We start from the raw sequence: 22,225 nt of genomic DNA on the forward strand, positions 1-22,225 counted from the left end.
CTTCCCAATTTGGCATAGAACATCAAGCTCAAAGACCTACTTACCTAGAGTGTCCAGTTGGTAGGGTGCCATGGTCTGCATGTTTTGGGGATACACCATTTTGATGCCCACCTTACCTTACCTTAGGTACACAGGTAACTGCGTACTAGGCACTTTATCAAGTCGAGGCAATACATGATCCTGATTTTCAGCCAGCCCGGGGGTTTCCCGGGATATGATTAGGCACGCGACAAGTTCAATGTAATTATCCCGCTCCGGCACCCGCCCTGGGGGACAGCCGTGCGGGCGCGGGGTACGGCCGGGCGCGGGGACATGCCATACCCGGTCTCTTTCTCCCTCCGAGGAGCGCCCTGCCTCAAGGATTTTAGAATTGCCCGCGGCAAACCGGGACCACATCTTCCCATATTACTCAAGCTCAGCGCCCGCGAAGCAGCGCCCGACTCCGCGTTGATTAGGTAGTCTGGAGCCGCCGCCGGAGTGTGGATTTTGGCACCAATGGCGGGGAACGCCACGCAAAAACGCCACGAGAATGAGCGCCTTGGGACGGACCCGCCGGTGTAACCGAGATCTTTACATCATACCTACCCAAGCTGCTAAGGTAAGGCTTGAATCTGACAAGCGTGACAGGCGTGACAGGTCGATCTGGTCGATTCCGACTCCTTGGTCCAGATTTTCGGGATCCTATCGATCGCGCCGAAGGGTCACTTTCTCCACTTGAGGTGGGAGACCGTCGCGCCTCGCTACGTATGTGCGTTTGCAAGAAGATCCACGTAGTACGACTCATTGCGTACGATTCGATTTTTATTTCAATGGATAAGCTGTGTATTGGGAGGCATGGAGGGATTCCTTGTTTGTCGCACGTCAAATTGGCAGCTGTTCCATGTATGAGTTCTCTCGTTGGCCGATATTGCTGCACGGCGCCTCATACCGAGTGAGACATACCGCTTGGAAACATAGCATCTCGTAATGCTGAAAGAAGTCCAAGACGTTTCGACGAAAATGCCCATAGGTTATCGGCTACCATTCCGAATTCAGTAGTACGAATGCGGCCATGGGAAGGGAAGAGGACTCATGTTTCAGGAGGGGCGACAAGCATCTGTGATGAACATGAAGGAAAATATGAATTTGGAACAGAAGCAAACGTGGAATGGGTGTCCTATCGAACCTAGATGGGGAAGAAGATCTAGTCGCGAGGGGCGCAACCCAAGCGTGGATCGGTTCGCCGGATCCGGAGCGGCCATCGCGCAGCCGGGGACGCGGCCTCTGAGACATTCCCTCTTTTTTCTTACCGAACGCGTGCCGGAAAATGGGTTGAGGCTCGTTTAAGCGCCGAACTCTAAGCCCGTGGCGTCTTTTGCCCGTATATGTGGTAAAAGCCTCCCACTCTCTGAGCCCCGATGCTGATCACTTTCTTTGGTTCTGCTTCTCTCTTCCCTTTCTTCCTAGTTTCTTGTCCTGTCCTCACTTGTTTTTTGGACTGAATGATCTTTCAATTACACCTCCTTCCAACAAGGGGTGAATACCAGGGCTCCAAGGTCCTTAGCTTCTCATTCTGCGTAGCAGCTTGAGGGGCTCGACACCGAACTTCACTCCACGAGAAGTTGATACCGAACCGAACACGACTGGGGCGCCCGTCACCCAAAAGGACGGAACCCAGACACCCGATGCGCATCTCAGAATAAGAAGAAACACCAGGGCATCGAATTTGCTCAATGTTGATCTGGCCCGAGCTAGAAAAGGAAGACATGGACGTGTCTTCCAATGAGACCACCGGGGAAGGATCCGGGTCGACGCAGATGCAGGCACTCTCGCACGAGAGCCTCGCCAACATGATGCTCGGCGTCATCATTGCGGTGCTCATCGTCACGACTGTGTTTGTTGGACTGCGGATCTACGTGAGGGCGCGGGTTGTCAAGCAATGGGGTGCCGATGACACGATGGTTACGCTTTCGTTTGCTACGGTGGCCTTTCATGGGGTCATGCTATGTATGGGTAAGTTTCTGAGATAAGCTTAAGGAAAAAGATTTGTGAAGAAGAGATATCTGGCTAGAAAGGACAATAATGAAGGGGGAGTTTGTGGGCTAACGTGGGTGAGAGGGACACAGGTACGAGATTCGGACTCGGAAAGCATGTGTGGATGACGCAAGCGCAGACAATCGAGAAAGCTCAAAAGGTAAGCCTTCACGAAACAGAGGATTCTATCTACCCTCAGATACTGATTCTAGACGACACAAATAGCTTGCCATGTTCATCATCATGATCTACAACATCGCCTTCGTCACCATTAAGATCGCCTTCCTCCTCCAATACCGCCGAAGCTTTCCCCTTCCCATGGTAGAAATGCTATGTAACGGCGGCATTGCGTTCCTCGTGTTATTTGGCGTATCCCTGATGGTCTCGGCGGGCGTCACGTATAGTGTCATACTCAAACGCGATGTGGCGGATTCGTCCGTCAGTGTGCTGGGATGGTGGCTTGCCAACGCGGCGATACATTTGCTCACGAACATCTTCATCTTTGTTCTGCCGCTACCGCTGCTCGGAAGGCTGAGGCTTCGGCGAGGACAGAAGCTTGCTCTCGCCATCGGCTTCGCTCTGGGATTATTGTGAGTTAATTTCGGCATTTCTTTATTCCCTTAAGAGACCTTGAGTGTTAACGTGAATTTATTCCCATCAGAACATGTGCTGTATCCGTGATTCGGATCGCATATCTTCCCGGGTCTTTTGATATGGTTGACATGACGTACGACGGAATTTCTATCATCCTCTGGTCTGTCGTGGAACTATCGTGCGCGGTCATTTGCTGCTGCATACCGACCCTTCGACCGCTCGTAGAGCGACAACAACAAGATCTCGGTGACGATTATGACGACGCTACCATATTTGGCGGAGGGGATGTCTTCAGAGAAGACATGAGTTTTGGCGCGGGCCCGCAACGCGTTCGACCGGGAGGAATCGGACTCAACAACGAGAGGATGTCTTCCTCCATAAGCTGCGCCTCAGAAACGGGCATGAGAAAACCCGGCCCGACCTTTTTCTGGCTACGTTCGCGGAAACAGAGCGACCACTCGAGCATCAACGGGCTCGACGAGATTGAGCCGATGCCACCCGCGATGCCCATGATGGCGGCGACGGCAGCGGCGATGCCTGTGGTGGAGGTGAATGGGATTCGAAGGGAGAGCGAGCACGGCATCATCGTCGTCGAGAGTGAGCGCGTCGATGGGGTGAACCGTGAGCGTGGAATCCCGCGACGAGAAAGCGTGAGGAGCAGTCTGCGGAGTGACAACAGTCTCGGGGTGGCGCTGCGTAGAGATTTGAGTGTGAGGAGGCAAATGAGCATAGCGATGACGGAACGGGATTCGGATGATGATGTGTACTATTTTGGTGTTAATGAGGAGGATGTGGACTTGGAGTGTCCGACGCCGCTTAGTCCGCCGCCCAAATGTCGAAAGTCGACCAGTTCTTGAGGGGGTTGACGGATGTCTGTTTAGACTTGTAAAACATACTGTACGGCGTTAAGGTGGTCTGGTTCGCGTTTTAATGATGGCGACCTAGGAGTTTTGAATTCACGAGACGGTTTCTAGGAGCATCTATTGCATAAGTCAATGATGAAGTTGAATCCGGAATGGCACGCATTGCCATCCGCTGAGACTCAGTCTACCCGTAGCCCAGCTTCCTTGAGTAGCGGCAAGATCTTCTCACCAAAGTACTCTAAATCTGGTGCGAAATCGTAAAAGTTGATTTGGACACCATCGATCCCAACCTTGTGCAACGCACCTAGTTGCTCAACGACCTGCTCCGGCGACCCGATAATCTCAATATTGCCTCCCAGATTCAGCCCCTTGTTCTCTTTGGCATCCTTCCTGCCCCGCCAGGCATGGGCATCACTATCATACGCCCCGTTCGCCGTCCCAAACTTCTTGACATCGGCCTGGACCTTCTTGGTACCCTCAGCGATGCTTTCCGCATACGCCAACGCCTCCTCGGGCGTATCCCGGGAGACAATGATGGGGTTGATGATGATCTTAACCCCGCTGCGGGCCTGCGCCTCGATAGCGGCTCTGATATTGGCAATGTGAGCCGGCAGCGTCTCAAGCGCGCTATCAATGTGAGCTGTCCCCGGCGAGGTGATGAATATGAGGTCAGAGTACCGCGCGGCGAATTCGATGCCCGCGGGCGAGCCCGTCGCGTTGACGAGGATCGGGCGGCCATAATGCGGTTTGGGTGTGACCCACGCGTTCTCGAGGCGCCACGGCGACACTTTTCCCTCGTAGGAGATGTTCTCCGTTTCGTTCCAAAGACTGTTGACTACGTCAAACAGCTCGCCAGCCATGGTGTACCTCTGGTCGTGTTCGATACGCTGCTTTCCAAACATCTCGTGCTCGATAGCCCGATGACCCGTCACCACGTTGATGCCCCAACGACCCTTGGCGATGTGATCCAGCGTAGCGCCGTACTTTGCAATATGCAAGGGATGAAGGGGTCCGTAGAGGACGTGCATAGTAGAGATGAGCAGAATCGACTTAGTCACAGCTGCCATGGCCCCGAGGGCGACAAAGGCGTCCAGCGAGGCCTCGCCGTCGTAGCCGCCTTTGGGGAGCCATTGGGTGCGGCTGAAGGCCAGTTCGAAGCCGAGTTGCTCGGCGCGCTTGACGAGGGAGACATTGTAGTCAAAGGTCCACGTATTTGTCGTTGGGTGCGTGGAGAAGTTGATGTCTTGGAGGTTGAGGAAGAGGCCTAGGAGAAGAGGTTGTCGTGAGGCTTTGCTTAAGGGGCTATCTTTGAAGTCGAGGGGGCCTTTGAGGTCTGGACCACCCTCGCGGACTGAGGTTGGAGACATGGTTGAAGGGAAGAACACTGGTAGTAATAATGTCAATTTGCCGTGTGAAAGATGGTAAAGCTAATGTGTCTTATTCTTTTCCCCAGGGAATGACTGATCAGTCTGGGAGTTGAGGGGTCCTGATATACATCTTGTGTGGATATTCGGCACTTGACTTCAGACAGGTTGGTTATGTAAGTTGGAGATGACGCGCAAGTGAGGAGCAATGTCGAGATCGCATCCTGCGTCGGTTTACGTGCGTGATGAAAGCCGACCATCTCCGCCATCGGCCGACTATGAGCACGCCATCCAGTGCTATATCTACCCTCCACTCTCTACATCGGCATTTGAAGTGCGTTACTATTGGAGTATTTGAGTCCGAAACCAAGTTCTGAATCTAACCTTTGAGATATGATGGCTTCTACAAGATTTGTTCTCCGCATTACGCCATTACTTCTCCATTGGAAAGGAGCCAATCCTGTCACTAAACTTGTGTCAGTGCTTTAGACATTGACAGGAATAATGATGCTGAACTTCAAGTCGGCCTATCGACCCAGTAGTATTGAGAAATTCATTACCTCGATTGGACTTTAGAGCTTTAGTCTAGCTGCCTCAGACTTAACAATGGCGGGTACCTCATCTTCCAGACTCTTCTCCTGTGGCTTCCATCCGAGTACCTTCTTCGCGCGCAAGGCAGAAGCTCGAGAGTTCAAACCCCAACTAGCTGCCTCAAATCCAGCAGACGATTTGACGGCCTCGTCATAAGACAGCTCTCGTACCTCGGGCTCTTGCTTGATGAAGCCCTGCTCATGGGCGGCCTTCCCGACCAGCGTTGACAAATTACCCCAGACATGCTCCCCGTTCTCAGTGAGGAAGTACCCCTTGCCGCCCCAGATCTCCTTATCATCCTTCCGAGATGGGTCCAGCGCTGCCTCAACCAGCAACTCAAACACTACGCTGAGATCGTGAACATGGACATTATTCCACCGAGCAAGTCCCTTGCCGATGCGGGGACTGTATCCCTCCTTCAACACAAAAGCAGCCAGCTCATACACCTGACGACCTCGGCCCGACACCGGCCCCCGTCCTTGGCCATAGATCGTGGGCGGGCAGACAATTGCAGTCTTGACGGAGTCAGTGTGCTTGTTGCCGGTCTCGAGGACGATCTCATCAATATTGCGGTGGAAAGCGGCGGCTGGCAAGTTGACGAGCTCGTCAACACCCTCGTAGTCGTTGAAGACCTTGTCGTCGTGCTCGCCAAATGTCTTCTTGACTTCCGAGTCGAAGTAGGTCAGGATGCCGGTGCCGCCCGTGTGCAGCCAGAATCCTGGCCGGGATGGCGAGTGGCCCGACACGAGACCCTTTGCAATGGCCTTGGCTGCCCCTGCGTGGTCCGACGAGTCGGCCGTGTCTGAGCAAGGGGAGTAGGTGTTAGTGGAGTGTCACGCCAGGATCTGAGGAGTACCTAGCTGATAACTTACGAATTACGACATCAGCCCATGCTGCCTCGCGTTCCAGGGCCTCGGAATCATCGAGTCCTCCGATGACAATCCTAGCCTTCGGAAACTTTTCAAGCACCTTGTCTGCCTTTTCTTGGGTTCGAATGAGAAGCGCATATTCGAAATCGGGATGCTTCTGGTACAGCTGGTGGAGGGCATCGCCACCGATGTAGCCGGTAGCTCCTGTGAGAAAGATCTTGGCGGTCATTTTGGTAGTTTGTGTCGTGTGAGCAAGCAGAAGCTTGACTGAGGTTCTTGTTCACCTAATAAATGGAAAGATTATGATGTTATTGCTGGCGTGATTTACGTGTGACTTACGTAGCTAACTATAGCTTCTTCTATGACGTCTGCGTGGATTTCTAATCGTGAGTAAACCGCTCCCGGATATTTGTTTAACCACCGAAGGGCACGGGAAGTGGTTTCCGTCTTGCCTCATCCCCGCCAGAGACGCCGATAACCATTGGCTTCTGTCACTATAAGAGCCATCTCCAATGTTTCTAGATAAATCGCTCGTTGAAATAAGCTTATTTTGCCCACAAGACGTGAAATATCTGCTTGACCAAGAGAGCCGTGCGATTGAATTGAGGCTGCCCACGTAGGCGGGGTATCGCAAGGTGCCCCTCACTTGCCATTTGCACACGGTCCCACATTCATCAAAATCCGAGATGTCGACGGTCATTGCAGCTCAAAGTCCCGCAGGAACCACGGATGAGGTATCCGCCGTGACAATATTCCTCGTGTATTCGTGTTCAAAGATCTTGAAGTGCTTTGGTAATTTGCTCTTCAATTCAAAGGGAGGGTTCAATGTTCCTCTTGTCACCTCGCAGAGTGACAGTTGAGGGTCTGACAGGCCCCCGGACACCGACACGAGGGAGACTATTGAAAGACAACTTGACTAAGCCTCGGCCACTGTTTGGGTACACAAACCACTCAAGGGCGGCATATCTGTTCGTTCATCAGGAAGACATCCATGTGTGGCTGCGAACTTTCACAGTCTCCCGATTGGCAGATTCCCACGCTGCAAAAAGCTTCGCGTCTCCCACAACGGCCATATATGCTGCAGCAAGTTCCCTGCTTTCCAGCACACTGGCGATTGCCGTTCGCGTATCCACAGGTCCCATCGGTCGTGTACACTTTGTGGCCCCAGCAGATACCCTCCCAGCAAGTTCCAGGCGCACAGTCGATGCTGAAGAGTGGTGAGAAGGATCAGCATCGCTAACTCCCAGTGAAACACGATTATGAATGCGATCGAGGGGGATCGAGTACTTTCACTTACTCTTTCTGGCCACATCGCCAAGTCTCCGAATTGCAGCATTGCCCGTTTGTTCCAACACAGGTGACGCCTGGACGCGACGGGCCACACACGCCATCCCATGCCCTCTTCGGCTCTACGACTAAAGCGAGGAGAATGATAAGTTTGAAAACCGCGACAGCTCATACATTGTGAACACTCACATCCATCAGTGCAGTATGTGGCGCAAGGAAGTATGTTCCTGCATTCGCGGTCCAAGGAAGGGTTGAGGAGGAAGAACTTGTCCAGTGTAATCTGGTAACGGACTGCTAGCTTCTGACAGGTCTCCGGACCGACATGTTCGTAGGTGTTACTCTCATAGCGACAGTTGATCTCTCCTGGCTGTGTAGCGGCACCTCTGATTCCATGAATGAGTGTATGAGTCGTGCATTGGCGTGGTCGTGATATCGTGACTGCGGGACGGCCGGGAGTAGTGGGATTCGCCCAAGTTACTGGCTTGCACTTTCCAGTGCTAGCAAGGAGAGAGGGTAGCGGGGTGATGCCGCTCACTATAATAGCAAAAAGAAAGATGGCAATAGTGGCACTTGCGAGAGCACTGCCAACCTTGAAATACATAATAACCTCGAGACGGCGTGAAAGCTGGTGACGGGCAAACGAAAGCGACTTTCAGTCTGCTTGGATGACCGTTCAAAGCTTCTCAGATCTGCCAGAACTTTTTTTGAAGATGCAATTCCTGCCATGTGGCCAGATCGTGAGATAGCGAGACTGTGCCGCAGAGGTAAGTTAGGGCAACTTTGGTTGGTTGCCATGGCAACATTAGGCATCAGCTTCACACTAAATACAATACGATAAAGACTGTTATGAGAAGGCAGTGAGCAAGAGATGTTGGATCATGCTGAAGGCTGGCGCCAGTCTCTGTCCCATCAGTCCATGGTAGACAACATCAAGGATGCAGCCGAGATGGCATGGCGGTATGCCTGCCATCAGTGCAGGCCCGCTTTTCGATCGTGCCTGTTGCCATGTGTGAGCACTCGGTGTCATCGGTGCCGGGAAATTCGGTCCGGAACGCATTTCAGAGCAACATCCTACGAGCATCATGATGAGGGTGAACATCTGATATATAAATCCACGAAAGTCAATCTGTTGGTTGCAGCGGTATTCTTTACAAGTCATTTCGTTCTGGAGCAGTGATGTCTGCATTGCTGCCAAACCCGATTCCGAAAAGGAAGGGGAATCGCTCGCACTATTTGGCAGAGGATACGCGTATTCCAAGTCCTGGTGGATAGAGGGAATCAGTGATCCCCGCCTACCAGCAGTCCGTTTCTGTCATAGCATGGGCAATTAATTCCCTTAAGAATCTTGACCGCATCGCTGATACCTGCTTGAACGGGGAGGACCAGATATTTCGTCAATCGTGTACGTTTGAGTCCAAACTGCTATACATACCCAGGCTGATGTCGGACACCACGCTCTGCCTCCTAAACCAGGACTATTGCTTCAAAACTGACATAGATGGCCCGTGGCTGAGCTAAAAACTGCCCTGAAAAGATTCGACTTCGCCAAACGACCCCATGTCATTTTAATGTGGTACAGTGGTATTGCCTTTGTCAATGGAAATATCTCGCAATAGAATGCTCGCCGCGCCCCAAATTAGACCATACCGACAAAAACGCGGCTCATGTCCAAAACTGGTAAGAAATTGCCGGAGAAGCCCTCACATTTAACATCACAACGCGGCGGCCATGGGCGGCGTGCTCGGCTCGCTAGCGGCTGTGACGGACATTGGCGCTAATTAGGTATAAACCTAACCTGGCTCTTAGTCTCTTCCGGTGCAATTGTCTGTGGTAAAATATAGAATTTGTTTGATAGCAAATCAGTAACTGACTGTGTTGTTGAATCGTATAGGCCGGGCGTGGATTCGTCCGTCATACGAAGTGACACCCGCGGTGCCGAAAGCTTGATTATAGTACACTGTCTCCGTAAATCCGGTGAATCCGGCTGCTCTCCTAAACTGGAACTAATGAATTGAGATTGAAGACATGGATAATAACGCTGTTGTGCCTAAGATGCTTCAAACGAAGCCCTCTGTGCGTGCACCCAGCGTTCAAGTAGCTGGCTCTTCTATTCTACTAGGTTCTAATGCCACTCTCTAATTTTTTATCAAAATATACTTGAAGTGATGTAATTACGCTCAAAACATGGAAGTAGAGTTAAATAACGGTCTAATATTCACATAATGTATTTCCCAGATATGCCGCATGCTGCGGGCGGGAGGGTAGTTCCACATCGTTGAGCGTCGGCCTTGCCGTCGATTCTCAATGACGATGGGTCTTGCCTGAAACTAAGCTTCGACTCCTCATATCAGTCAATATAGAGAGACGCTCTTTGCGGAAGTGCTATGTGGAGGAAGTAGGCGCACCTTCTAGTGGTGACTTTTGAGAAAAGAGAGGATATAAGTAATCCTTAAATCTGACCTTGTTTTGAGAGAAGTGTCCAAGTAGACCAGACGCCTCTCAACTCCACCACTAGTCTTTGTCTGTTGCATCATCAAGCTACACCATCCGATCCCTTTACAGGCGACTAGAGTTCCGCAATCATGTTACTCACTTATTCCATCTTCACCTTGCTCTCGGTCTTCATTAATCTCACGAGCGTCTATGCCACTCCCTTCGACAAAGGAGATATAACGAAGCACGTGCCCTTGCATAAGCGAGAGACCGAAAAGCTCCAAGCAAGACTGGTATGCTACCACAAACAAGCATACCATGTAGCTATCGTGATCGACCGCGACGAATATGGGGTATCCTATCGCTACCACGCGACCCAGAAAGGCCAAACCCGAACGTTCAAGCTTGACCGTGACCGACGCGAGGGGGGCAGTTATGTCGATTCTTTGATCCCGAAGCTTTCCGCCAATATTCCCATCAACGGCTACGTCGACACCTTTGAAGAAGTCGATGAGCTTATCAACGACACGGATCTGCTACCCTCGAACGGGTACGACTGCTGGCAATACCTCAAGAATGCGCTTAATGCGATGAGACAGCGGATGGCTGACGCAGTCCGAGATGGACTCTGCCTATAACGAACTTCTGCAGAAGGCCCAGGAAAACGGGATGACTTTGACTTGTCAAGCTTTCTGAGCCCAGGAATGATAGAATTTGTAGATTTGTCGTTATTAGCAGGTTCAGGACATCGGGCTGCGAAGCGCCACTCGGGTTTGAGGACGTGTCTGGGAAGGACATTCAAACGACGTAGTACGAGTGCCTCGCGTAGAAGAGACTCTGAAAGCATAGTTCAGAACTAATTGATACCAGTCAGGCCAGCATCAACCTCTAGTGTAAATTGTGAAGTAGTAGCAAATAACTTTGGCAAATTAGTTCCAAAATTGTTGCCCAGGTTCCTACTTCGTCAATAAAACACTGACAGGATGCTAGGCAATGCAAAGGACAGTGCCTGGGACTACACATAGACTCATCTGCCCATGCCAGTTAACACTTGGTTGGATATTTTACCTTACTACACGCTACGCGGCCAGTTGTATCGCAGGAGAGATGCAAGAAACACGAGATATTACCCGACCTTACCGGAGCGGTCTGATTAGCCAAGGCAAGTACTTATCATGAATAGAATACCTGCAGAGAATCGAGATAACATGACGTGGTGAATTAAATGGTACATGTATGAACGCTATGAAGCCTCTTTTCACGTCAGCTACATAATCGGAAGTAGAGGAATACTATCTTACAGGGGTGTGTCATCGTAGTAACGAAAGCAACTTTGTGCTAGTTTACAACTACTTCACTCTACTAGTGTCAAATGAGACAAGCTACTTCAATACGATGAAAGAAAACTCTGACTTCATGTTTGACTCATCTACCTTTACCTTACTCGGGTATACACACCTAGTAGGTAGGTGGGTAAATTAAGAAAACATAGGTGGCCTAACCTCAGCTCCTGAGCTCCATCCATGTGGGAATCTCCAGTCAATGGTTTGACCACCGCTGTCAAAGCTAAGGCTTTCAAAATCTTTCCTTGTTGGTCAAAGGTCATGAGCAGATCGATAGCCACCTTCTGTCTTTGGAATACTCATCATCCAACAAATTTCCCAACCCTACTCATCTCTCAGTTACTGTGCATTTGTCGGTCCCTTTTCGCCGCTCAGTGGCGGACTTCCCGCTGGCTCCTTGTCCTTGGGAGGTGAATCGCTAATCGGATCCTCCTTTTCACTGGATCCAGACTCCTGACCAGAACAGCCCTGCTGGTCTGTGAGGCCACCGTAAAAGCTCTCTCGGTACGCGGCGTCCAGCTGAGCCTGAAAGTTGGCGTCGGTGACCGGAACTTGAGTCTTTTCATATTTGACATCCGAGAGCGCTTTCTTCGCAGCCTCAGGAAGAGAGAACCAACTGACAACTGTGCGCTCAAACACCTTGTCCCCATCAGCACCCGTAAATGGCGAGAAGGCATTGTCGTGAATTTGCATTTTTGGATGCGTTGGTGTGTCTACACCGACTCCTGAGGATGCATATGAGATCTTGCCTGCCGGTGCGGTATCCCAGACAAGATGATCGGTCGTGAATGACACGCCCACAGGCGACACAGATGAGGCATCTTCCCCGCAACCGAATTGGTTCAACCAGACTACAACACTGGCCCAGTAGTGCGTGTGACCCTCGTTGTTGCCTTTGCCCCAACGGACCTTGGGCATGTAGTAGGAAAACATGATGCCAGTGCGGTTTTGACTTTGTCCACCTCTGACGTAGACCTGGGCGGTACCTCCATCATCACATCCGCTTCTGCCACCTCCGGTTGGCCTCAAGCCCTCTCTGCATCACTTCTCGTTAGCTATTCGTTTTGTGCTTCAGATCTCGTGTAATGTATTTGTCTGACCCGAGGTTACCGGTAGCATCAACAGCAGGGTAAGGATCACAGCCGCCCGAAACATAGAGGAATGGATTAAACCGAAGCTCAAGTTGTCCCTCGAAACCTGACGAGGCGCTCTGGGTGAGTGGAACAATCTTGTTGTGGCCCAGTGTTGGATGTCCGGCATAATCATCGTTGCCTCGCGGCAGGACAAAGGCCAATGCGCCGTGGACGAGAAGGCAGCCAAGTGATGGCTTTAAGATACTAAGCTTCATGGTGAGCTTTATCGTTGGAAGCTTAGGAGTTTCAAAGGGCCACACTTCAAGAGGGTTGATGCGAGGTGTGTGGATTGATAAAGATGAAAGAAGCGGTGGCTATAGAATTATCAGAGAGACAGGTTAGCATTGAAGGCTTTCTCGTGTAAAGGACACTAATTTGAGGCTTTATCTAGTAATGGCTGCCCTCAGGATGTTAGCATGCCTTCCGTTGTGTTGCGTCCACATAGCCTGCGAACTCTCTCTCTCTCACGATCAGAAATAAGTTTCATTATGGCAGGAGCTTCAACACGGTATTTCCGGTCTGAACCCTCTCTATGCCAGATCCTTGGCAATCTGTCATAGCTAACAACCCCTAAGAATCTACACTGCACCGATACCGCGTACCTGATCTCCAAAATTTTGTTCTGTTATTTCTAAGGAAGGAGTGTCACGACTCACGTACCTTACCGTACTCTCGGCTGAGCCGGCCCCACGTAAATCTACACAGAGCACTTGTTAGCCTTACCAGAGTGCCCAGCATTCTTCAGTCAGTTTTGCGGACACAGCCGCTAATTGAGGACGGTTAGGAAGAACACATGTGAAAATTGTAGTATTCTGGCCCTCGCTGTTAAATTGTCCGGGTTCTTCGTACATTTCAAGTCTTCACCTCATTCATTATCACACTTCGGGGTCACTGAGAAAAGTATGACTCAACACCAGGATAGATACCTTAGCTCAGCCATCATGAGGTGGTCAATATGGACCCCTGCAAGCTGTGATACAGCAGATCGTGTGGAGTACTTCTCTCTATAATTTGACATCTCGTCCGGTATCTCGATTTTCAGCAAATCCTTTGTAGGCACATCAGTTATACTGTCGTACCTCTGTGAAAGGCCGGGTGGAACCCATGCGGGAAGACCTCCTGATTGAACCAAAAGCCCAAGAAATTCCCGTTCATCCAAAACTTTACAAGTCTAAAGTATAAAATAGAGGGCAAGTGCGGTTAGCTTGGCACGTCAATTATACTTCAGGTGTGCAGATTAAACCCGGTTATCCCTAAGGTATTAGGCGCAATCCCTAAATTTGTCTGGTGAAATAGAGAAACATCCGTAAATGAAATCAATATAATTTGCCAATTAGAGCATTTTTCATACGAAAACACCTACTTCGCTTATGTTTTTTTACGTTTACCAGCATCTGAATCGTTCAAATGCACCACGACCAGGCACGTCGATCGCGTCCGTCAAATTCGCTTTCGACTCAGGTACCTATCGTACATCTCGGCCCTATAGGCGAATTATTCGGAATAATGACACCTAGTAATCGAACGTCAACCGTGAGGTTAATCAATGTTTATGGTCTACCTGAAGATTCGATGAATTAGAAATGAACAGGACAGGACTGGGAGATTCGATGTTTTTCGGTTGTTCATCTCGGAACCGCCCTGTACGATCGTCAACTCAGGCGTCGAGTTTCTAATGAACTCAGTTGGAAACCATCCGAGTCGGCGATAACCGAATTAGGCCGACGGTAAGATACGTGAACACTATTATGTTAAGCAATCTCTAGATTCTTGTGCTCTGTCCTGCCAGGAAGGATTCCAGCCCGGGTATCCCGAATAAGCTGCTGTCATCGAAGACGTCAATGACAACAGAATGTGGTTTAAATCGAGACATATGTCCTGGGAGTAAAGTAGCTTGAACATATCATTTTCTTGTTTGTCGCATCTTCTTTCTGTCGCAAACTTCACCATCATGCGCCTCTTACTTTCTACTGCCATCTTTGGCATTTTTCTCTTCTTGACTAGCTTTGCTCACAGCGCTGCAACAGACATTAATGAACTATCGTTGGCGGAGCGCTCAGGTACCTCTGAGATCGCCCGTCGAGGATGGAAGTTCAAGAGCATCTTCAAAGGCAAGAGCAGCAAAGGTTCTAGCTCCGCCCAGCCAGAGCAGGAAGTCGAGTCCGAATCAGACAACGAGGAGCAAACCGCTGCAGCCGATCTGAGCGACGCTGAGGATGGCCGTGTGCCGGACATTACGAAGAGGGGCTACATATTCCAGGCACATCGCCGCTCGGACTCTGTGAGAGTCGACGTTGGTGTCATGATTCCTTCGCCTCAGGATTGGAAGCCCGACATGTTCTGGAGCATGGACGATATGGCCGTCTACCCGAGTGAGAACGAAATCAGAGTGTTTAACGCGATCAACGAAGACGACCCCACCCCCGAGCCGCGCAAATGTCGCTTCCGGACCATCATGATGGCCACTTGGAAGGAATACTCGAACAAATACGTGTCAGAGCTGGAATATGTGAGCTTCGCCAGTATTACGAACGAAGATGCGCTAGAGTCAATCAAGCAGGCGTACCTATGGATGGAGAGAAGCCAAGATGCGGGCGAACCGAACGAACTTCAGATTGACAAGACTGAGGAGGGAACGGATGAGCGGAAGGCATTCAACTGGCTCGTGAACCAGAACCCGCTTGGCCGGGCTGTTCGAGGCATTCCGTCAACGTTCACCGCGATGGAGGATAAGGAGATAGATCGAGTCGATTTATGGACCAGCAACGGAAGCAGGTATATTCGCTATCGGCTTCGCTGATAATTCTTGTGCTCGAGCACGTGTCTTCGACACATGTAATCAGATTAGAGCATTGATGTAACCTCAGCGCGTCTTCTTTAGGAAGATTTTCGCGGTCCGACAGATGGTATATCCGACTGCTCGTGCATTTATAGCTTTCAGACTTACCAGGTTCTACTTGTTGTTTATGTCAATCTGCACTCAGAATATGGCAATGACGTGTAAAAATACAAGGCTATCTACATGTATAGACTAAAAGCACTTGCTTGCTAGTACAGGTAGCGTATCAAACCTGTGACTTTCTGTTGAGCTGATGCCACATAAGCGCACGCTTGGAATGGCTCAAGTAGCTGAAATTTGGTTGCCTAATAATCCAAGAAGGTAATGTGAAAGTCACAGCCACCCCGACGAATCCTACAGATGGTTTTTTGTGCCAGAAGCTTATGTTTTGGTTCCCCATAAGACTTCGGTGGGACGCACACTTGGGAAGGCCAGCCCTGCATTCCAATAAACACATCAATCATCCAAAAAGTTTGATGTGTGGTTTTGTCTTGTTCCCTTGGAGACATCCCACTCAGTATCCGAAAATCAACCTGATGGTCCATTGGCTTGACCAATCAAAGACTCTGGGTGTCGTTCTTCATTGTTGGCTGGCCTGAACTATGCTAATATTGGTTGGCTCGCATTGGACCCTTGTCGCCCCGCAAGCGCACCATGAAGGAACATCCGGATTATTATCTCCAGACGCCAGAATTCCTTCTTCTCCACACGTTCGCCTGCCGCTGCTGATGGGTGTGTTTGTCGACATTACACGGCTAGGTTAAGGTTGCTTCACCCTCTACGGGGTCGACCGCGGGTGGCTTGCGCCGTTATCGCTCCGACGGAGAGGCTGCCCCAGTGGGGTCGCGGCCTACGCAGACGGCCTGAAACAGAGACACGATGGCTCGAAAGGGTAGTCGGAAGACTAGAACTGGCTGCATAACGTGCAAGTGAGTGTGCTTGGAAGAGGTCCAGTCTCATAGTGAAAGTTACAAACTTGGCTCAGAAGATACCCCTTATCTAACTCTTCATCACTGAGCAGGATACGCAAAGTAAAGTGCGACGAGACCAAGCCCACATGCAATCGCTGCGCAGCTACCGGCCGTCAATGTGATGGCTACAGTCCAGCGCCTTCGTTGGCAAACAAATCCGAGCTCCGCCGCTACCGACCACACCATGTTTTTCCGGGGGCAGACGGCATCGGGGAGGGCAGGGCCTTGCAGTTTTTCTGTCAGGTAGCCGGCCCTTACATGTCGGGTGCCGTGGATCCCCATTTTTGGCCTAAGCTCGTGATGCAGTTCACCAGCTTCGAGCCTGCGGCACGTCACTCTGTCATAGCCATCAGTACCCTCTGCGAACGTCTGCAGTTCCAGGAGGACATGGCTGAAGAGATCCTCTTAAAGGACGAAGTCTACGCCTTGCAACACTACAACACAGCTATCCACGACCTCAGGTCCATGACTTCTCCTGAGCGAAGTCCCGTCATACTGCTTGTTTGTGTACTGTTCATCACCGTCGAATTCCTACAAGTCAACCGCGATGAGACCATCAAGCACTTGAAACACGGGTTTCAACTTCTGAAGAATACAATCAGGGACTATGCCTGGACTAAAGAACACTTACTGCCCCTGTTTCGACGACTGAGCATCTATGCGTTCCTGCACGCGGTAGACCCTAAGGACTTTCCCAATCTAGAAGGGCTCGAGCATCCAGTTCCTACTACCTTTTCAACATTCTACGACGCCCAAAGGATGCTCGACGACATCTTCAGCCGTACCTTGCGGCTGGTGCGGAAAGGTGACCCTTATAGAATATACCCAGAAGAACACCAACTCGTACCGCCTGATCTACTAGTCGAGCAAGATAGCCTTGCATCGTCACTAGATCAGTGGAAGATCCTATTTGACGAGTTTGAAGCCCGGCCTGCATCGCCACCGAGTGACCCTATACCCGGGCAAGACACTTTGACGACGGCGTTGAGATACGTCATTCTATCGCGCTACGAATGCTGCAGGATATGGCTGAACACGGCATTTGGCGACAAAGAGTATGACTATGACGATCACTTGTCTGTATTCAAAGCGATGTCTACAGAAGCAGGGATTGTAGACCCGGAGGTTCTTGCGACCTTCGAAGGTTCACCGTATTTCACATTCGACACCGGCTATCTACCCTCAATCTCACTGATTGCAACGAGATGTGCGCACCTGGAGACAACGTTAAAGAATCTGAAGCTGAAGCCGCTTCCAGGTCTTCCAAGAGAAAACATGTGCCTGCTTGCCCAGGCTGGAGATTGCCTCTGCGAAGCGTTACCAGTATCTTCGCGGAACCGCCCGAGTGCAAATTTGGATCGACTGGAAATTGCGGACTAAAGTAATAGAAGTTCTGTACTCTGAGTACTTAGATATCCCTATGCATGTGTGTATACGGATGAACGTTTCATAGAAGAAGCAGACTGTTCGCTTTGTGTTTTGGCCCATTTACTGCACCGGCGGGTGTCCATCTCGAAGCCAAGAAATGACGAGTGAGGCAGACTCAGCTGGCATGTCGAACGGAGCCAAGTGACCAGAGTTGAAAATCTCGGCGTAGGTAAGTTCTTTGTAAGACTTCCACCTTCCAGCTTGTTTAGCCTCATGGTACCAAGGTATCATCTCTCGAAAGCGGAAGAAGGGGTGGCCATGCCAAGCAAGCCCTTCGTTGACTAGTCGTCGCATTCCAGCTGCGTTGCAGTATAAATCCTTGTCACCCACGTATACGAGAGCGCGAATGCCCTGCGAGAATCGTCAATGAGTTCCTGTAATATAGAGCTTGTTCGGTCTGTAGGGTAGGTACTTACCTCATTTAGAAGCCTATTAACGTACCCGTCGCTGGACTTCCACAAGTCACCCACGCTCTCCCACTGCTGAAGGACTTCATACGAGATTCCATCAAATGAGGCATCCTCGTCAACTCCAAGAGCAGCCTTGACCTTGGTCTGGTTCAATAGGGCGTCGATATGGCCCAGCTCAGCGTAGCACTCTTCCGAAGGGCCGTCACCGCAACTTCGTCTCCAGTCGTAAGGGTTTCGCTTCATGCTCTCAACCACATAACCACTCATGGAGGAGCACTTTTCATGAGTTTCGATACACGCTCGGGATGTCCATCCTTCATCATCGCGCGTCCCTTCACAGACACCCAAGTTTTGCTCACACCATAGGTTCAATGGAGCCCATTCGATACACTGTGAGGCGCTGAGAAGGCTATCAGGTCCAGAGCAAAGCGCTTCGAAAGTTCCTGGATTCTGAACGCGAAGTCGCACCAGTCCGTTGCCGATGAGAATCCCCTTCAAGTTGATGCGCGGGGCCCGCAAAGATAGTCGGATTGACGAATGATCTCCCGCCCAATGGCGCTCGTCATCCTGAAATAAAAGCTTTGTAGGAGCGGAGTGACTGCCGAGGTTGTGGGGGTCTTCGTTGCGGAAAATTGCCTGGTTGTCAAGTATTGTTGAGGCCAGAGCCGGCACCCACGACCCACCGTAAGACTCTCCAGCGATGTAGAAATCAAGGTCTGAAAACTGTGGAAAGGCGATCATAAGTTGACGGAGAAACCGATCCATAATTTGAGATGCTTCTTGCAGACCATTGGGTATCTTGGATCCTGTTGAGTAGCCAACACTCACTGGCTGGCTGGAGATTGATCATACAAGCATTAGCCTGGCATCTTTGGAGGTGACAGATAGGAATCCCGAGATCGAGGTCGTCCTCGAAAGACACAACTCAACTTACTCGACAAAGACCAAGGTTGCATTCGTGTTCCAAGCGTACGGGTTGTCGATGGTGTACCCGCCCTCGGGCGCGATGCGACAGGGGCCTAGTTCCATCAGGTTACCATAACCTGTAGAGGACGCTCCTGGGCCACTAGAAATGCCCAAATTCAACGTTAGCAGTGAGGTATCACCGGTATTCAAGTACGGGTGGCCCTAGCGTATGCGACAGACCATCGCTACGGCGCTTCCTGAACGATCGAGACGACGGCAAACACTGACTGACCCAGACATCCATAGTATTACGGGATCATTAGAAGGCCGATGTTTACTCTCAAAGAGCCAGAAGAAGTGTTGGTATTCCTATCACAGGGATGGTTCGAACCGTGGGTGACGAAGAGGTCAAAATCTATATATATTTAACTTCTGCGTAAGGTGTAAAAAGGAGGTTCTAACCGGAGGTTGGGTAGACCGTAGATCTCGTAAGTATGGTCTGTAAGTGGCCCCTGCGCGGGCCCCTTGCCTCGAGGTCGAATTGGACTTCCAATCCGACACTGACTATCTCTCTCTTTCATCGCCCAACTACGGCGGTTGGAAGTGTAATTCGATCTCGGGCTCCTTCGCCGAGGCTGCCCCCTTTTCCTCCTTCTTCTGCTCCTTGCGGGTTACCCATCCCTCCATCCGTATCGTCGCCCTTCCTTCGCCGACGAAGTGCTCGAGCCCCTTGTTGGGCGTTGCCTTCGTGAAAGCATCCGCCAGATTATCGTCCCCGTTGATCCAACGGATCTCGAGGATCTCGCGGCGCTCATACGATTGCCGGAGGGCCATGATGTCTATCATCAGCCTCTTCTCCTTCGTGGTGCCCAGTTTGACGAGGCACTCATACAGCGAGTACGAATCGGTACAGACGATTGTCGGTATCGTGGGGATGTCAAGTCGATCGGTAATCCTCTTCAGCGTCGTTGAGATCGCGTGTGCGATGTCGACGCCGTTAACCATGCCGTAGACCTCTGAGGCGAGTACACTTCGTGTGACCCTTTTGCTCTTCGTCGACGAGTAGTGGATGACATTACCGCGGATCGTGAAGTTCTCCTCTCCCATTGCCTCGTTGGCAAGGATTATCACATATCCCAATTGCGATGTGAGGTCGTCATTATTCGCGAATGAGCCGTCGACGAACACGTAGAGCTTCGCCTCCCTCAGGTCGATGGGTTGGTACACGAGCCCCCTATCGAGGTTCACTTGCTGCCACTGTAGCCGTCGGTTGAGGGCGTCGAAGTCGCGTTCCGTCGGCGAAGTGGCCTGCGCTGCCCTCGCGCAGTCGAAAGTGGCCTCTGGCTGACAGATGCTTGCGATGTAAGCTCCTCGTGCGAGCTCTGCTTTGTACCGCTTCTGGCAGTCGGTTGCCCTTGGGTCGATGAGGGTGATCTTCTCGCCTTGCCCCTTCTGTCGGAAGACGACATTCTCGCCCTCGATCGTGAGGATCCCGCCGTTGAACGCAAGTGGTGTGTCCTCTGTGAGGATCTCTTTTGGCTTGGCGGTAAACTTTGCCTTCTCCAGCTCCTTGTCCTCCTTCTCCATGAAGGCCGCATCAGAAAGCCCTAATGTGTCGTCGGTCTGCATTCCGACGATTCCAAATGGATCGTCTGCATGCGCGGAAACTAGGAGGCAAGGATCGTACGTCGATGTAATCATCGAGAGCTTGTCGATGTGGAAATCGTGGTATGTTGCCCACCAGTGAGTGCCTGACTCTGCGAGGCCGTAGAGTGGCTTCAGCACTTCGATAATCGTGTCGTCCGGGTATTTGCTTGCCATCTCCCTTGGTAGGTAAGCCAATATCTTCCTCGTGAGCCTTGTCGCCGATTGGGTGTATGCCTGGGTGATATCACGACTCCAGATCCGGTATCCTCTTTGCCGTAGTGATGCCATCAATGCCATCATTAGTCGTTGGCTGCAGCGCTGAACTGTCGGCGACTGCGTGAGCAGTGCCGCCTTCTCGACGTCGCCGTAGCCTTGTATCACATGCCTTGATTTCTCGTACGGCTGATTTGTCCCCTTTCCTTTGATCTCGCGGACCATTCGCGACTTGAAGATGCGGAGGTTCGCGTGCTTCTCTGGGTCGTAGGTGATGAATCTGTAGACCCCTCGATCGCGCAGTGTGTCGGCTTCGATGAGGTCGGAGCCTTCGTACGGTCGTCCTGCAGTTGTGATTATCCCTTGTTCCCTTAGCTTGACCGCCATCGCGAAGTCTGCTTTCTCCTTGGCCGTGTAGAAGACAGCAGTAGCCTTGGTGTCAGACATGAATTGCCGTTGAGGTGCTTTTCGGGGTCTTCCTCGGCGTCTTGCTTGCGGTGGGGGTACTGGTTCTTCTTCTGCCTCATCGTCTGAGGGTGCTGCGACGATGATCTCGTCGAGGATGGTTTCCTGCCCCTCATCGCTTGGTTGTCCCTCATCGCTTTGTTGAGGTGGTTCCCCTGGCTCTTCTTCTTCTTGTGGGTTGGAAATCACTCCGCTGGGGTCGACGTGGTACGGTCGTACCGCAGTGATCGACACCTCCAGTGGTTGGTCTCGATCTCTCGCGACGACACAAGATCGTTCGTCAATTGAGACTAACTTGTATGGGCCTGTCCATTGCTTTGTGGTTTCCCTCCATACCCGTACCTCCGAATTCAGGGGCATGTCGAGGTTGAGGCTCACGTCGGGCCCATTGCGCGTAGCAATGGCTTCGTTGACTTGCCTTCTAGCATTTGCCTCGCGGAGAGTCTTCATTGCTTTCTCGATTGCTCGCGCCCTCTGGGTCACATCTGGTGACGGCGGTGAGGCCGTCGTCGTTCGTGGGTATGCTCCGAACACAAGCAGCGTCGGAACGAGCCCCTTGGGTCCCATGGTATCATTGCAGCACTTGAGTGCCGTCTGGAGGCACTCTTCGTCCGTTGAACTAGGGCTCTCTTCCTGGATGATCTTGAAAGCTCTTTTCAACTGCTGGTGTGATCTTTCTACCTTGCCAATACTGTGGTGCGCTTCGACAGGGACGACTTTCAGTTGGATGCCGTACGAAGTGGCATTCTCCCTGAATTCCGCCGACTTGAAGCTGGTGCCGGCATCGGTTCTGATGCCGTCTGGTGGACCTTGGTATGTATCGATCCACACAAGCGCTTCAGCGTTTGGCCCCACC

General features: G+C 51.3%; 9 protein-coding genes across 9 annotated transcripts; 4 read left to right on the forward strand and 5 right to left on the reverse strand.

The window, feature by feature from the left end:
* Positions 1-1,391: 1,391 nt before the first annotated feature.
* BDP55DRAFT_398811 (uncharacterized protein) lies at positions 1,392-3,557 on the forward strand. The gene is made up of 4 exons (XM_060567276.1): positions 1,392-1,992; positions 2,106-2,173; positions 2,239-2,603; positions 2,675-3,557. Exons 1-4 carry the CDS (start codon positions 1,713-1,715, stop codon positions 3,462-3,464), a joined length of 1,503 nt encoding a protein of 500 aa, XP_060423183.1. The 5' UTR covers positions 1,392-1,712; the 3' UTR covers positions 3,465-3,557.
* Positions 3,558-3,649: 92 nt separating this feature from the next.
* On the reverse strand, positions 3,650-4,837 carry BDP55DRAFT_565223 (luciferase-like monooxygenase; the record flags this gene model as incomplete). The annotated part of the gene is made up of 1 exon (XM_060570401.1): positions 3,650-4,837. One exon carries the CDS (start codon positions 4,835-4,837, stop codon positions 3,650-3,652), a length of 1,188 nt encoding a protein of 395 aa, XP_060423184.1.
* Positions 4,838-5,074: 237 nt separating this feature from the next.
* Positions 5,075-6,619, reverse strand: BDP55DRAFT_398834 (uncharacterized protein). The gene is made up of 3 exons (XM_060567277.1): positions 6,298-6,619; positions 5,395-6,227; positions 5,075-5,300 (listed from the first exon to the last, which is right to left on the reverse strand). The coding sequence occupies exons 1-2, from the start codon at positions 6,521-6,523 to the stop codon at positions 5,407-5,409; spliced, it is 1,047 nt and encodes a 348-aa protein (XP_060423185.1). The 5' UTR covers positions 6,524-6,619; the 3' UTR covers positions 5,075-5,300; positions 5,395-5,406.
* A 686-nt stretch (positions 6,620-7,305) lies between these two features.
* Positions 7,306-8,071, reverse strand: BDP55DRAFT_510332 (uncharacterized protein; the record flags this gene model as incomplete). Its single annotated transcript, XM_060567706.1, has 3 exons — positions 7,306-7,501; positions 7,592-7,709; positions 7,771-8,071. Coding segments are annotated over 3 exons (615 nt in total), but the record flags the coding sequence as incomplete, so codon positions are not given.
* Positions 8,072-10,163: 2,092 nt separating this feature from the next.
* Positions 10,164-10,652, forward strand: BDP55DRAFT_637919 (uncharacterized protein; the record flags this gene model as incomplete). The annotated part of the gene is made up of 1 exon (XM_060573045.1): positions 10,164-10,652. The coding sequence occupies one exon, from the start codon at positions 10,164-10,166 to the stop codon at positions 10,650-10,652; it is 489 nt and encodes a 162-aa protein (XP_060423187.1).
* Positions 10,653-11,819: 1,167 nt separating this feature from the next.
* BDP55DRAFT_532259 (necrosis inducing protein) lies at positions 11,820-12,624 on the reverse strand (the record flags this gene model as incomplete). The annotated part of the gene is made up of 2 exons (XM_060567852.1): positions 11,820-12,393; positions 12,458-12,624. Coding segments are annotated over 2 exons (741 nt in total), but the record flags the coding sequence as incomplete, so codon positions are not given.
* Positions 12,625-14,441: 1,817 nt separating this feature from the next.
* BDP55DRAFT_720726 (uncharacterized protein) lies at positions 14,442-15,290 on the forward strand (the record flags this gene model as incomplete). The annotated part of the gene is made up of 1 exon (XM_060578482.1): positions 14,442-15,290. One exon carries the CDS (start codon positions 14,442-14,444, stop codon positions 15,288-15,290), a length of 849 nt encoding a protein of 282 aa, XP_060423189.1.
* Positions 15,291-15,794: 504 nt separating this feature from the next.
* On the forward strand, positions 15,795-17,805 carry BDP55DRAFT_622074 (uncharacterized protein). The gene is made up of 2 exons (XM_060571359.1): positions 15,795-16,258; positions 16,351-17,805. Exons 1-2 carry the CDS (start codon positions 16,209-16,211, stop codon positions 17,678-17,680), a joined length of 1,380 nt encoding a protein of 459 aa, XP_060423190.1. The 5' UTR covers positions 15,795-16,208; the 3' UTR covers positions 17,681-17,805.
* Positions 17,789-19,401, reverse strand: BDP55DRAFT_565206 (Alpha/Beta hydrolase protein; the record flags this gene model as incomplete). Its single annotated transcript, XM_060570400.1, has 5 exons — positions 17,789-18,079; positions 18,145-18,680; positions 18,738-18,973; positions 19,073-19,204; positions 19,337-19,401. Coding segments are annotated over 5 exons (1,260 nt in total), but the record flags the coding sequence as incomplete, so codon positions are not given.
* Between the last annotated feature and the right edge of the window lie 2,824 nt (positions 19,402-22,225).

This window comes from Colletotrichum godetiae, assembly GCF_030913485.1.
Source record: "Colletotrichum godetiae strain CBS 193.32 chromosome Unknown BDP55scaffold_74, whole genome shotgun sequence".
Classification (NCBI taxonomy): Eukaryota; Fungi; Ascomycota; class Sordariomycetes; order Glomerellales; family Glomerellaceae; genus Colletotrichum; species Colletotrichum godetiae.